This window comes from Sebastes fasciatus, chromosome 3 (assembly GCF_043250625.1).
Source record: "Sebastes fasciatus isolate fSebFas1 chromosome 3, fSebFas1.pri, whole genome shotgun sequence".
Taxonomy (NCBI): Eukaryota; Metazoa; Chordata; class Actinopteri; order Perciformes; family Sebastidae; genus Sebastes; species Sebastes fasciatus.
In genome coordinates, this window is record NC_133797.1 from 8,714,655 (window position 1) to 8,729,762 (window position 15,108).

At 45.7% G+C, this 15,108-nt stretch overlaps 1 protein-coding gene across 2 annotated transcripts; it reads left to right on the top strand.

The window, feature by feature from the left end:
• Positions 1 to 1,355: 1,355 nt before the first annotated feature.
• Positions 1,356 to 12,131, top strand: pcdh18a (protocadherin 18a). 2 transcript variants are annotated; one of them, XM_074628785.1, is made up of 4 exons: positions 1,356 to 4,179; positions 4,835 to 4,923; positions 5,599 to 5,771; positions 10,431 to 12,131. In XM_074628785.1, exons 1-4 carry the CDS (start codon positions 1,690 to 1,692, stop codon positions 11,282 to 11,284), a joined length of 3,606 nt encoding a protein of 1,201 aa, XP_074484886.1. In that variant the 5' UTR covers positions 1,356 to 1,689; the 3' UTR covers positions 11,285 to 12,131. The 2 variants fall into 2 exon arrangements, with proteins under 2 accessions (XP_074484886.1, XP_074484887.1); XM_074628786.1 differs by having other exon boundaries at positions 1,397 to 4,179; positions 4,868 to 4,923.
• Positions 12,132 to 15,108: the final 2,977 nt, after the last annotated feature.

Genomic DNA, 15,108 nt, shown 5'->3' on the forward strand with positions numbered 1-15,108 from the left:
GACCTCACGCCTGCGCGCAAAAGTGAAGTGTGCGAATAGATGTGGTGGTGGAAAAGCTGCTCGGTCGTTTCCTCTGCCGTGCTGTGTGTTGTGTTTGTGTGGGGTTCGGGTCTTGTTTGGTCGGCTTGGTAATCGCGCCGGGTCCCGGTGCCAAACAAACCGCGCCAGATGGTCTCCAGAATGCACGGTCCCAGTTGTGCTCATTCGTTAAACCTTAGATCTCTCTCTCACACACTGCGTTTCTTCATTTATCTGTATCTCCTCTCTCCCTCTCTCTATGCTCCCCTCCCGTGTGCATTTACATGAATAAGACTCTTTTTTTTCTCCCCTGTGTGTTTGTGTGTTTTGGATGCTGAGGCTCGTTATCAAAAATCCATCCTCCATCCTGCAGGAGAGTTTTTTGAAGTGATGTTGAACAGATTTTACGCACGGGGGTTCAGAGCTGATTCCTCGGCGTGACCAACTCTTTTAAAGGCATTCATTAGAGTCCGGCTCCCTTTCAACACGATTCGCCACACAAGCTTTACCCGGCTTATGTACTCTCACTCATAGATGCATGTGAGAAAAAAAATAGATATTACGCCCAAAACATTTACAACAAAGTGCCTGTGCATGAAGGAGAGGTGGTCGTCAGCTGCCACTTGAAACTAGACAGTATAAAAAACTCATAGCACCAATAATGTGCCAAGGCATCCACTCTGCGCGTCAGTGAGTGGGTGACAGCTGGTTATGACTGGGTTATGTGGTGTATATATCAAAAGGTTGGTGGTTGAGGTAGATCTTTGTCTTGTCTTAATGATGAGAATTTAGACCCAGTGCGTCTCCGTGCTGTCTGGAGGAGAGAACAGACCCGAAGCGAGAGAAACTCGTAAACCTTCCTGTGGTTTTTATTTATAGCAATGAGAAACGGCAGGGTATAAGCTTTCTGAATGAATGTTTTCTTCTCCAGTTTATTGTAGGGGGGCATGGTCGTTACTCTAAAAAAAAGAAAAGTAGGGAGAATGAACCCCTAAGGGCGTTTTTTTTTTTCTTTCTATCCCCCTACTTTCTCTTTCCTCCTCCTCCTCCTCCTCCATCCTCTGCACCTCCTTCTCCTCTCCTCCTCTCCTCTGGAGTTTGGAGTGGCCACCAGCCAGCTTTTTGATGCAAGCAGCGTTTGTCTTTCCCGGGATGTGAAAAAAAAGGAGGGGGTTCCGTGGCTGATGTACAACTAGTTTGGTTTGAGGCGGGTTATTTTTGGGCAAGTCTGTGTGCAAGAGGCACCTCAAACGGAGAGAGAGGGAGCGGAGCAGAGCGCACGGCGCACAGACAGGACCAGACGCACGGAGAGAGAGAGAGAGAGAGAGAGAGAGAGAGAGAGAAGGAGAGAGGAAAGGAAAGACGCACAGATTTCAGTAGTGTTCAGCTGCTTCTCCCGTATACACTGGATGCGCGCAACAGATCTTATACGACCAAGGGAGGACAAGCTATATAGACACAATTTGGATGTTTTTTTTTATGGAGATTAGATCAAACTTGAAGTCACATTTTAAACACTCGAATGTGTTTTTCATCCTCCGCGGAGAGAGAGAGAGAGACATGCAGCTGCTGATTGAAGGAGCACAGCATTTAGTAAGTTAAAAACTGGGGATTTTTTGGAGCTTTTTCTTTTTTCTTGGGATTTGTTATTTTTGGCTTCCAAACAAAAAAATGAAAGGACTATTTCTGGCAAGAATGTGGAAAGTTGTGGCTGTTTTCCTAGCGCTGCTGGCGACAACAACCCAACACGTCGCCAGCGGCAAGACGCTGAAATACCAGATCCACGAGGAGCAGAAGGTCGGCACGGTCATCGCGCGCTTGAGGGAAGACGTCGCGGACGTTGTGGCCAAACTTCCTCCCTCGGTGTCGCTCCGCTTCCGAGCCATGCAGAGAGGAGGCTCATCCTTCCTCGCGGTGCGCGAGCAGGACGGAGAGATCAGCGTGAGGACCAAAATCGACCGCGAGAAACTGTGCGAGAAGAACCTCAACTGCTCCATCCAGTTCGACGTGCTCACGCTGCCCACGGAGCACCTGCAGCTGTTCCATGTCGAGGTGGAGGTGTTGGACATCAACGACAACGCGCCGCAGTTCGCGCGCGCCGTCATCCCCATCGAGATCTCCGAGAGCGCGGCGGTGGGCGCGCGCATCCCCCTGGACAGCGCCACGGACCCGGACGTCGGGGAAAACTCGCTGTACACTTACGCGTTAGAGCCCAACAACTTCTTCAAGCTCGACGTCCAGTCCAGGACCGACGGGGCCAAGTACGCGGAGCTGGTGGTGCTCCGCGAGCTGGACCGCGAGGTGCGCGCGGGTTATGAACTCCAGTACACGGCTTCGGATAGGGGCGTTCCCGCGAGAACTGGGTCGACCATGCTCAAAATTAGCGTGGCCGACTCGAACGACAACAGCCCGATTTTCGACAAGTCGTCGTACGTCATCAATCTGCCGGAAAACGCACCTGTTGGCACTATGCTCATTGACTTGAACGCCACTGACGCGGATGACGGCACCAACGCCAAGATAGTCTACTCCTTCAGCAGTCACGTGTCCCCCAAGATCATGGAGACGTTTAAGATTAACCCCGACAGCGGCCGACTGACCCTGATCAGACGCGTGGACTACGAGGCAGTCAACTCTTACGATATAGACGTCCAGGCGCAGGACATGGGTCCGAACTCCATGCCGGCTCACTGCAAGATCCTGGTCAAGTTGGTGGACGTGAACGACAACAAACCGGATATCAGCATCAACCTCATGTCCTCTCAAGGGAACGGGGACGCGGCTTACATCTCAGAGGCGTCTCCTTTGGACACGTTCGTGGCTCTGGTGAGGGTGGAGGACATGGACTCTGGGTTGAACGGAGAGGTGGAGTGCAAGCTTCATGGTCAGGGATATTTCAAACTGCAGAAGTCCTACGAGAACAACTACATGATTCTGACCAACGTGTCTCTGGACCGAGAGAAGAGATCAGAGTTCAGTCTGACGGTGGTGGCGGAGGACCGAGGGATCCCCAGTCTCTCTACTGTTAAACATTTCACCGTGCACGTGACCGATGAGAATGACAACCCGCCCAGATTTGAGAAGGGGCAATACGAGATCTTTAAATCAGAGAACAACGCCCCCGGAGCGTATCTGACCTCCATCATGGCCACCGACCCTGACCTGGACGCCAACGGTCAGGTGAGCTACTCCATCATGGAGAACTCCGTTCACGGAAGCTCCATCTCCACCTACGTCACCATCGACCCCTCGAACGGCGCCATCTACGCGCTGCGTACGTTCGATCGCGAGGACGTCAGTCGCATCTCCTTCGTCGTGCAGGCCAAAGACGCCGGGAAACCACCACTGCTTAGCAACGCCACAGTTGTCCTGAACATCCTGGACGAGAACGACAACCCTCCGGTCATCATGGTCCCTCAGCTGTGGAACTTCACCGCCGATGTGCCCGTGTCAAAGTTCACGGACGCCGGACACTTGGTAACCGTGGTCAGGGCGACTGATCGCGACACAGGGGTCAACGCGGAGCTCATTTGCTCCATCGTCAGCGGCAACGAGGAGGGCTTCTTCGTCATCGACCCGAGGACGTGCGAAATCCACGCCAACGCCAGCCTGGAGAACTTCCCCCACGAGCACGCGGAGTTGACGGTCATGGTGAGAGATCAGGGGAGGGAGAGCCTCAGCGCGAAGGCGGCGCTGAAGATCACCCTCTACGAGAACATGGAGAACCACGTCCAGGTGATGGACCAGGGGGAGTCGTCCCTCGACGCGTCCCTGATCATCATCATCTCCCTGGGGGCCATCTGCACCGTGCTCCTGGTCATCATGGTGGTGTTCGCCGCCCGCTGCAGCCGGGAGAAGAAGGACACGAGGCACTCCTACAACTGCCGGGTGGCCGAGTCCACCCACCAGCACCATCCCAAGAAGCCCTCGCGCCAGATCCACAAGGGCGACATCACCCTGGTTCCCACGGTGAACGGCACCCTGCCGATCAGAGCGCACCACCGCTCGCCTTCGGCCACGCCCCCCATGGACCGGGCCCAGATGGGGAGCCGGCAGAATCACCACAGCCGCCAGTCGCTGAACAGCCTGGTGACCATCTCGTCCAATCACATCCCAGAGAGCTTTGCCCTGGAACTGGCGCACGCCACTCCACCAGTGGAGGTGAGCACACACACACACACACACAAGTAAATTATTCACAGAAATATGGTCCCTCAGCCCCTTTCCAAATTGTCTCACCCACACACACACACACACTCACACACACTCACACACACTCACACACACACACCAGCCTCATCATCCTCACACATCTGCCTCCATTCGAGCAAATTAACTCATCTCCATGTGTGACAGCGACTTAATCACCACTGCCCCGTAGTTCAGACTGACTCTCATTAAAAACTGTTGATGATTATAGATGTGTCTCTGTCTTTACCTTGTTTGCACCCTGTCACCACCACCACCACCACCACCACCACCACCACCACCTCCATCATAACCACCCTTCAGTCATATGTCTCCATATTCATCTAGACCCCCCCCCCCCCACCTCCCCGCCCTTTTTTTATTTTATTTTAACATCATCCATTTTGTCTCATCCATGTTCGGCAGCCTCTCCATCATCCATTTTGTGTTTACTCATCCATTATTTTGTCTTCTGTGTTGTCTCTCTTTTTTCTTTTTTTTTTTCCTCCTCAATTTCCCATCTGTTATTCATCCCCCCTTTCCCCCTCCCCCCTTTTTCTGTTTCTTTTTGTTTGTTTTATTTTGTTTTCTTTTGTTATTTTTTTTTATTTTTATTTTTTGGATGTAGCAAGTCTCACAGCTTCTGTCCATGCTCCATCAGGGCCAGTACCAGCCCAGACCCAGTTTCCGTGGCAACAAATACTCCCGCAGCTACAGGTAATTTACCCCTATCCCTCAGTTCCACTCAACCCCCCCGACCTCTCCTCCTCCTCCCCTGAAAGATTATCTTTTGTTTACTTTTTAAAAACCACTTGTGTTTTTCATCGTGTACTACATGTTCCAACAACCTGTTGTGCAGTCAGTGGCTCAGTTGCGTGTATAGATCATGGTTTGATGGCGTGTAAATGTATTTATTTGTCATATCCCAGCTGTTATCATGCCGATGTCATTCAGTTCAAAAGTGCTCAACTCATTTGTCCGAACGTCACGACAATTTTTCTTCTATTCTTTAAAAAAAAAGTTGGGCTCATGTCGTAAAAGGGTGCATCCATCATGACTTCCATCATATTATGATCTCTGGATGATAGATTTATTGATGCCCCCAGTGGCTGTTGTGATAGATTTATTGATGGAATCTACCTGCGTGTAGGATTGATGGGCCGAGGCAGGCTCGCCTAGAGATTTGACAGATTCCAGAAGCAGACTTTTAAGTTTTATACGATGGATTTATTCATCATTAGTCTCCTCTGAGGACAGATTGATTCCATCAGCCTGCAAATGCTTTCCATTTGCAAAAAAAATGTGTTTTTCACAAACAGCATCTCCGACTGATCGACACCTATATGTGTTTGTAATCTTTTTTTTTCTTCTCCCTTTTGTCCTCCCCCTCAGATATGCATTACAAGACATGGACAAGTTCAGCCTGAAGGACAGTGGCCGTGGGGACAGCGAGGCGGGGGACAGTGACTGTGACATGGGTCGGGAATCCCCCGTGGACAGGCTGCTGCTGGGGGAGGGCTTTTCTGACCTCATACACCTCGAAATGCACCATCGACTCCACCCAGGTGAGCTTTCGGTGATGTAACCCAGGGGTTCTCAAACGTTTTGGGGCCAGGGACTCCTTACAGTGGAGACAATTGTCCAAGGACACCCCCTCATAATCGTAACGCAGATTAAGCACGTATTTACTACCATTTGTATTTTTAGATACCATTGGAACTGATTCTCAAAGTGGGGTCCGGGGACCCCCAAGGGGCAAATAATTTGCTATTTATTATAAACTTGTATCATTAAAAAGTACACATCTATAAATGGGGACCATTTAAGACAATAAAACAAGCATATTGTGTCCATTACCCCCACACACATTAGCTTTGGGCCAATAGAAACTCTGACATGATTGTGACACATCACGTCAATCTGTCATGAACCAGTCACTTCACTCTTGGAGCAACCAACCGCTCCTGCTGTTTAGCTTAGTTTATTAGCCAGCTAATAAGCTGGTGAGATAGCAGTCCATATCGTCAAGTTACGCTAAGCCCAAACTAGCTAAATTGAGAAAATATGACGACAGTTATATCGAGCGACAGCGACGGGAGACCAAAATGCATCACGTGTCTTCAGGTGCTGACGAACAAAGCCATGAAGTCGGCAAAGCTAAAGCAACATCTGGTTACAAAGCACCTGGAACATCAGGGGAAAACAAAGTGGTGTTAACATGATTCAAATTGTGTGATTCTGTTTATCACTATGAAACAGGTCTGAAGTATTTAGGTTGGAAAGTTTTGGAATACAAGGGTACCAATGATAGTAAGCATTATGATTATGAGGTGGTCCTTGGAAGATTTTCTACCCTTTAAGGGGTCCCTGAACCCGAAAAGTTTGAGAACCCCTGCTCTAAAAAAATTGTTCAACCTAACTACTTCAGACCTGTTTCATAGTGATGAGCAGAAACACATTTACATTTGAATAATGTTAAAATAAGATAAAATGAGATAATCCCACGTATATTTAGTCCCACGGTGGAGAAAGTTTCACTGTTATTGAATGTTAATACCACTTATATACCTTTTACACAGAGGGTGATTTTATTCAAATTGCATTTAGACTCAACTTGACAATCAAGTAATTGATCTTAAAAGCTTTCAGAAAATGAACAGTAGGAACACTGGCATAGTCCCAATAAATCCAGACATTTAAACTTTCTAAAGCTGACTTTCAGTAAAGGCTTCAACTTTAATAATGAACTTATTGCTGTGTGTCACAATCATATCAGAGTTTCTATTGGCTCAAAGCTAACGTAATGGACACAATATACTTGTTTTTTTGGTGCAAATGGTCCCCATCTGTAGATATGCACTTTTTACCGATACAGCACAATTATTTTCGCAGACTCCACTTTGAGAATCACTGACGTATCCACACCCATCCTGACAGGTTTTTTTTTTTTTTTTTTCGCCCAAGTTTTGCACCCCCTTTGCTACAGAACTTGCCAAATTGTCTCCTCTCAGCTGAGTTGCATACCCGACACCCTCTATAGCGGCAAATTGCACGCAGCTATCACCTCAACTTCAGAGCACAATCGCACCTCAGCTTAGTCAAAGTTGTGAAGTCATACTTTCCGATGGATTTTGTCTAAACTTAATTATAATTAAATCTTAAGATTGTTTTTTTTTCTCAGAGCAAATATGATTAAAAAAAGTGACTAAAAGCTATATCACTATATCCTGGCAGTAGGGTATATAACAGGTAATCTGAAAAAAAACATGTTCCTCTGGTGTCCTCCGGTGCTCCTAATGGCAATCTGCAAGATTTCACAGACCGGAGGAGAACAATCAATCAGAGCCGAGCTGGAGCCTTGCCGTCTCTGAGCAGCTGTCAATCACTCGCAAACTCCGATCGAACGGTCAAACTAGGCAGCGCTGATCAAATATGAATCAATATTCTGTTACTGTAATGCCTATTTATTGCATAAAATGTTTTCAGAATCATCTTGTAGTGTACTGTTTAGCTAATAAATCAGAAAGTTTGTGACCCGGCAGCCATGTTGAGATGAGTTGAGGAAATACCATACACCAGCGGGAGCAAACTTTCTCATTTTACAACGGTACACTACAAGATGTTTCTGACAACATTGTACTTGAGAAATAGGCATTACAATAACAGAATATTAATTTGATCAGCGCTGCCTAGTTTGACCGTTTGATCGGAGTTCACGAGTGATTGACAGCTGCCTCCAGCCAATAGGAACGTTCTCTCTCTGAATTGTCCCGGGATTTGCCAAAGTCTCCCTTCACAGGCTAGATTTTCTAAAGCCTGAAAACAGAGCCATGAGGAGGTGCAGAAGTCTAGCTTCTCTCCCAGAACTCTTGAATTACAATATGCTGAAAGGTTATTATGGAATTTTTGAACAATGAAGCCAAAAATATTCTGCCTACTGCCGCTTTAATTAACCTCTGTGAGGTATCTTCCCCCGGACCACACCCAGCCCTCCAATGACACATATTTCAGCACCATGGACAGCACCGGGCCTAAGCCCATTATTTGTCTATACACCTGCCTATACAGCCGCTCCATTCAACCCTGTTGCCAACACAGGGCCCATTGTACTCAGCACCATTCTTCCACACAGCCCTCATTTCCACGCTCGTTATCACACTGAGAGAGGTTACAGTGTGTCTGCCTGTTTGTGTTACTCTATGTGTGTGTGTGTGTGTGTGTGTGTGTGTTATCTGCCCCTAAGTTAGAGTCGTGTCTGTAAAATCCTCCCCGGAGCAGAGATGAGTCGCCTGTCACTCATCGGTATGCGTCTCTGTGTGCTGTTTTTTTTTTTTTTCTCCTTCCTTCTTTTTTTTTTTCTTTCTCTTTTTTTCCCCCCGGTGAGTGACAGTGGTGCGCTTTCATGTCTGAACTGAGGAGAATTCATAGTAATTGCTTTTAGAATGATGTTATTCTCTCTCTCTCTCTCCCTCACTCACGCCGTCCCTCTTTCGCTCTTCCCTACATGCCTGAGAGCATCTCTCGCTCCTCTGTACTTGTTAATGTATTCTCTATCTTTATTGAGATGGATAAAGGGAGGGGTGGTGGACATGGGCAGTCTTTCTGTATCTCTGTTTTTTTTTTTCCTCCCTTTGAGAAACACTCGGAGGTGTTGCACCCCTCCTACCTCCCCTTTCCTTTTCTCTATCTCTTATGCTAATATGAAAAAAAAAAAACAAGGGGAGGGGAAGGAGATAATGGGCCGAGAGGGAGGATTATCCCTGTTTCTCTTCAATAGATTTAATTTGTTTAGATTTTTCTATTTAGATGGGCAAACGTGGCTATTCATGCTCAATATGATAAAAGAACTAAACAAGCAAATCCCTGCCTCAGCCGCGTGGTCGGGAGACGCGGGCACGCTCGGCAGAGCAGCCAAATATTGCATTAACATCTGCCTGCGACGCCATTTAGGTGGGCTCTTGCAATTATTCATTTATTTATCTAGTCCCTGTGATTGTTTTCTAGCCGGATATCCGTGCTGCGAGCTGTAAATATCGCCGATCTGGTCCTCCGAGCAGGAATATGAGGAGATCAGAGGAAATGGAAAACTAAAAACCACCGAGCTCAGCTGTGATTTTGATATTAATGAAAGACTGAAGCGCTGTCGTATGAAATATTGAACAAGTTTTGCACATGGAGTATTCATAAGGTATCGGCTCAAGACATGGTTTGTCAGGCTTTACAGCATTCTTGCCCTTGTTTCCATGTAAAAAAAAGCGCACCTTGACCTCCAGCTGAACTTTTTTCTCCTTAGTGCAATCTTAGGGTTTATGACTTGTATTATTCAAGTATATTGACTAGTGCTGTCAATCCATTAAAGTATTTAATCGCGATTAATCTTGAATGAATCACACATTTTTTATCTGTTCAAAATGTACCTTAAAGGGAGATCTGTCAAGTATTTAATACTCTTGTCAACATGGGAGTGGGCAAATGTGCTTGTTTTATGCAAATGTATGGATATATTTCTTACTGGAAATCAATCAACAACACAAAACAATGACAAATATTGTCCAGAAACCCTCACAGGTACTGCATTTAGCATAGAATATATACTCAAATCCTAACATGACACACTCAAGCCCAACAGGCAACAACAGCTGTCAGTGTGTCAGTGTGCTGACTTGACTATGACTTGCCCCAAACTGCATGTGATTATCATAAAGTGGGCATGTCTGTAAAGGGGAGACTCGTGGGTACCCATAGAACCCATTTTCATTTACATATCTTGAGGTCAGAGGTCAAGGGACCCCTTTGAAAATGGCCATGCCAGTTTTTCCTCGCCAAAATTTAGCTTAAGTTTGGACCGTTATTTAACCTCTTTCGCGACAAGCTAGTACGACATGGTTGGTACCAATGGATTCCTTCATTTTTTTAGTTTCATGTGATGTCAGGAACTTCACTCTAGCTTTTAAAACTGAGCCCGCTACTACCTCAGAAAGATCGTTTGCGTTAAGGCATTAAAGAAATTAGTTAACAGCCCTAATATTGAAATTTTTTTGTATCATCTACATTTTTTTGAACAAAGCTTTGAACATTATCAGAGTTGCTTTGATTTGAAGTCATTCCCTGTTTTCCTCTATTTATTGGTCTATTCCATGTATAGTTTCTGTCATAAATTAGTTTTTATAAAGTTTTCTGCAGCTGGACTAACTCTTTCTATTTTTATTTTTTTTCTGCTTTAGCTATGAGACTGTGCACGGATGAATGTCGCGTCCTGGGACACTCTGACCAGTGCTGGATGCCCCCCCTCTCCTCGCCCGCTTCCTCCGACTACCGCAACAACATGTACATCCCCGGGGAGGAGTCCACCCAGCAGCCCCCGATCGACGACGACCAGTCATCTGTCGACTCGGAGCGGCGCAAGAGCTTCTCCACTTTTGGCAAGGAGTCCGACGGCGAAGAGGCGGGGGCCGGTGGGGTCGTCGCCGGAGGAGGAAGCGACGCCTGTGCGGCCGGAGGAGGAGGAGGAGGAGGTGGAGGAGGAGGAGGGGCTGGCTCCCTCCTCACAGAAATGAACTCTGTGTTCCAGCGACTCCTCCCCCCTAACATGGACTCGTACGCGGAGTGCACCGAAACGAGCCCGCCCTCTTCCTCATCCACTGCCGAGAGAGGAAGCGGGCGCGGCGGAAACATCGCAGGTAACCATAGCAACAACGCTGTTCCTCAGGACAACCGGAGAGGGTTGTTGCCAGGTGGGAAAGGTCCCGCTTACCCCCCAGGTGTGGCTGCATGGGCGGCCAATACCCACTATCTAAATCCCGGAAGTGGATCGGTGGGAACCAATCATGTCTCCTCCTCTTCTTCTTCTACTTCCTCATCCTCCACCTCCACGTCCGCCTCCGCCAACGGACAGCCGCCGCACCTCAAATGGCTGCCAGCCATGGAGGAAATCCCCGAGAATTACGAGGAAGACGACTTCGACGGCGTCTTCCATCAGGGCGGCAAGCGCAGCGAGAGCCGCCACGAAGCCGGCATGGACGCTAGCGAGCTGGTCCACGAGATCAACAAGCTGCTGCAGGACGTCAGACAGAACTAGAGAGAGAGGAAACAAAAAGGGGAGAAGACATAGCATGGTTTCACATTTCACCACATCCTGGCTTGTTCTTTGTGCCAACATGTATAAACTTTTTACGATGACTGTTTTCCTTGTTCACTGTAATGCTCGTCTTGTTTATTTTACCAAATATCCTCTTTACCGCTCCGGTGCCGAGAGACTCGCTGAGAAAAGCAAAAAAAAAAACGGCACTGAAGTTGTGATTGAGGCGACTTAAAGGCATCAAAGCGAACGCTCGAAGAACAGATTGCTCCGTTGTTATTACAGCCCTCTCCGAAAGTTGCTTGAATGAGCGATTTCAAACGGAAATCCACCGACAAAAACTGTACCCCTTTCTTCATTTGTAATGTTTACAGCAGCGTGAACAGACTCCGCGGGGAGGAACCAACAGTTGTGTGATCTAATTTCTGCTTTTACAGTGTACAATATTGTACAGCGTGTGTGTGGAATCAAGGCAAAACTCACTTGAATATCGTGCTACGTCTCCTGTTTTGTTATTATGGAATGTAACTGTACAATTTGACCTTTGTATTTTAAAAATACACTCTTTTTTACTTCTATATATTTATATGTGTCCATGTATGTTTGTACAGAAAAAGAAAAAGAAATGTCTATTTTTTATATTTGTCACTGCATGTCTTAATATCACTCAATGTGTCTCTTTTCCCTCGGCCCCTGTTTATTTTATAAAAACAACTGTATTTAATTTTGGTATTGAATGTGTGCGTGTGCGTATTAAAAATAATCACATTCCAATGCAGTTCCATGTTGGAAGTTGGTTTTGTATGGTAACATTGTGACCATTGGATGATAAATAAAGTGGAAAGGATTCATAACAGAGGTATCATTCGTGCACATTACTTCCAGTAATATGACTTTCCCTTATTCATTTCTCATATGTTTCCCTCACCATGTGCGTCCATTTGCCCCCCCTGTGTCTTAGCACCCCCTAATGTCCAGCATCAGAACTGCAGCGCCCTCTGTATGCACAGCCACAACCTGCACTGTGCTTTCCGGGAGCCTCATTATACCACAATTCACATGCATGACTCCGCTAATAAACACGCCATTAGCTGTAAATTTACTCCCAAATGATCTCTTTGGATTAAAATGCATTTAGGCGTTAATTTAGTTTCAGAGTGAGGGGTTCTCAGTCTCAATGTTTCCCTCATCCATGACAGCATCACGCTTATGCTAAATATGCTTAGCAAATGAACAGCGTCTGATAATAGCTGCGCATGATGGAAAATCAAAAGCATGATATTGTACAGCCATATGGGCTGGTAATACAATTAAATAGAAAGTGGGTAGTAGCAGCAGCCCCCTCCTCTTCCCCCTCCCCCTGCCCTCACACACACTGTGCTGATGATCATGAGGGCTTAACTTGGGGGATAATACACATGAGTGAGAACACACACACGTTCCCCCACCCACAGTCGGGGAGGAAATGGAATATTGAGTTGCGTTTAAAAGTGGGAAAATTCAACAACTAAGGCTAAATGAAGCAATTAACCTCATGAGACAGAGCTTTAACAAGGTAAAGGTTAGAATTTGCATATGCACACACAGCCACTAAGCAGACACAAACATCCACATCTACGCCCTCGCCAAAAAAAAGACACACTGCTAGACACACGTGAGAACATACAGTAGAGCGATGCAGATGCACGTGAAAACACACACACTTAATCTCACACGCACGTGCAAACACTTAATAATGAGCTCGTTTGTCTTCATCATTAAAGAGGCCAAGCCTCAATAAACAACAAGCACTGGCTGTGTGAGTGAAGGAGGGAAACTAAAGCATGCTAGGGCATGGATGTATAAAGAGAAGTGGATACAGTTTTGGAGGCAGGAGAGTTGTTCAATGGCGCATGAATCCCCCCCAAAAAAAGTTTGACTGGCGATTAGCATCCGTGGGGCTCATAGAGCAAGCATACTAGTGTTTCCTTTAAAGGGGAACTACGCCCATTTTCAAAATCCTATGGTCTAAGACTGTCCAAAAAATATTAGTAAATGTGAGCAACTCTCTCCCAAATCCAAAAACTAGAGTGCTAAAACTCAAACTTGTGATGTCATCGGGTATAAAGTCTGGAGCTGCTTCATTACAATGGATGTGAGACTGATTTTGTAGACCCACAGAATGTTTATTTTCTTTTTTATACCCAAATGAGCTTGAATCTATCTATAGTGTTGTCAGTCATGAAGGAGAAAATGTAGCCATATACTCCAACATGAACATTCTCAGTGTAACATCTTCCTTGATTTGTACATTTTCTTATAGTTGTTCCTGATAAAACATGACACTTTAATCTAACATTGAATCAACTATGTTTTACAGATCATCTGAGTGACATGATGCTCTGTCCTGAAGCTCCTGAATGATTAGGTGTTCCTGAAATACTCTATGTTTTTCTTAATGTCAAAATCCCATGAAAAGTATATAATTCATTGATCCTATTAAAAAGTGTAATTTAAAGGGGCACTATGCCCATTTTCAAAATTCATACATGTTATTCCTATGGTCTAAGACTGTCCACAAATATTAGTAAACATGAACAACTCTCTCCCAAATCCCAAAACTACAGTGTTAAAACTCAAATTTGTGATGTCATAGGGTATAAAGTGTTGAACTGCTCCATAGACAATCTACATGTATAGGGAGAGATGTTGTAGATGACAGTGAGAGGTGAAAGTTGTATATGTATATGGGTATATTTTCTGTTTCACTACTGACAACACAAAAATAAAATAAATCTCATTTGGGTATAAAAAAGAAAACAAACATTCTGTGGGTCCACAAAATGAGTCCCCCATTTATTGTCTATGGAGCAGCTCCAGACTTTATACCCTATGAAGTCACAAGTTTGAGTTTTAGATCTCTAGTTTTGGGATTTGGGAAAGAGTTGTTGCGGTAGATCAGCTACTCAGCAGCTCAATCAAGGGAAGTGCAAACAGGTTTGCCTCATTATATCCTCTTAGCAGCAAGGGGCTGGGACTTGTAGGACGATAGGTAAGGTATTTCTGCAGTAAATTACATTGTATCATTTTTGTGTGCTCATCGGTGCCGATGGGTGTCTATAGATAGATTGAGATGTCAGCAGTAACTTCAAAATCTTGTATTAATGGTTTGTTCATTATTCTGTGTGAATTTAGATGCTTGCTCTGTTCAGCTCCCCCTATACTTACCTGGGCAGGTGGTAGATTCCAGTTAGGTGAGCCTGAGAGTATAAAATCCCATTCACTGGAGTTGGCAGCTTGTTATGAGGCTGCAGCTTTCTTTAGTTTGGTGTTCTTTGTCCTCAGTTTTACTCAAATTCCCGGGTTTAATTTTTGCCCTGTGTTTTGTTAATAGGCTAAATGCCAACAGAAAACACACGTTTCATATTGTGATATTTACTGGAAATTATATAAAATATAGTCAAACAATAGTTGGAAACTTTCATCTCCCTGGGGATCTCCCTCCAGCCAGCTGCTACCTTATTAAGGTTTTTGTAGTGAAATGAAGAGGTATCGTAACTCCTCACTTAACTTCACCAGTCAGCCGCTCCTGCTCCATTGAGGTGATTTCAAGGCAAGCAACAGGAATAAATAGAAACAGCTGGGCGTCTGACAAAAGTTCAGCTCAAAGCAGTGTTGTGCCACATTGCACTGCGTCCTCACAGCCAGGACATTCAAATAAAAAAAAAGAACATGTCTCTTAAGCAGTGTTGTTAATGACTTTGCAGAGCACCAGACCTGTAGGATAAACTTCTAATTGGTGAGTACTGGTTTCTTTTTGTTATTATGGAGTGGGATCAGGGATT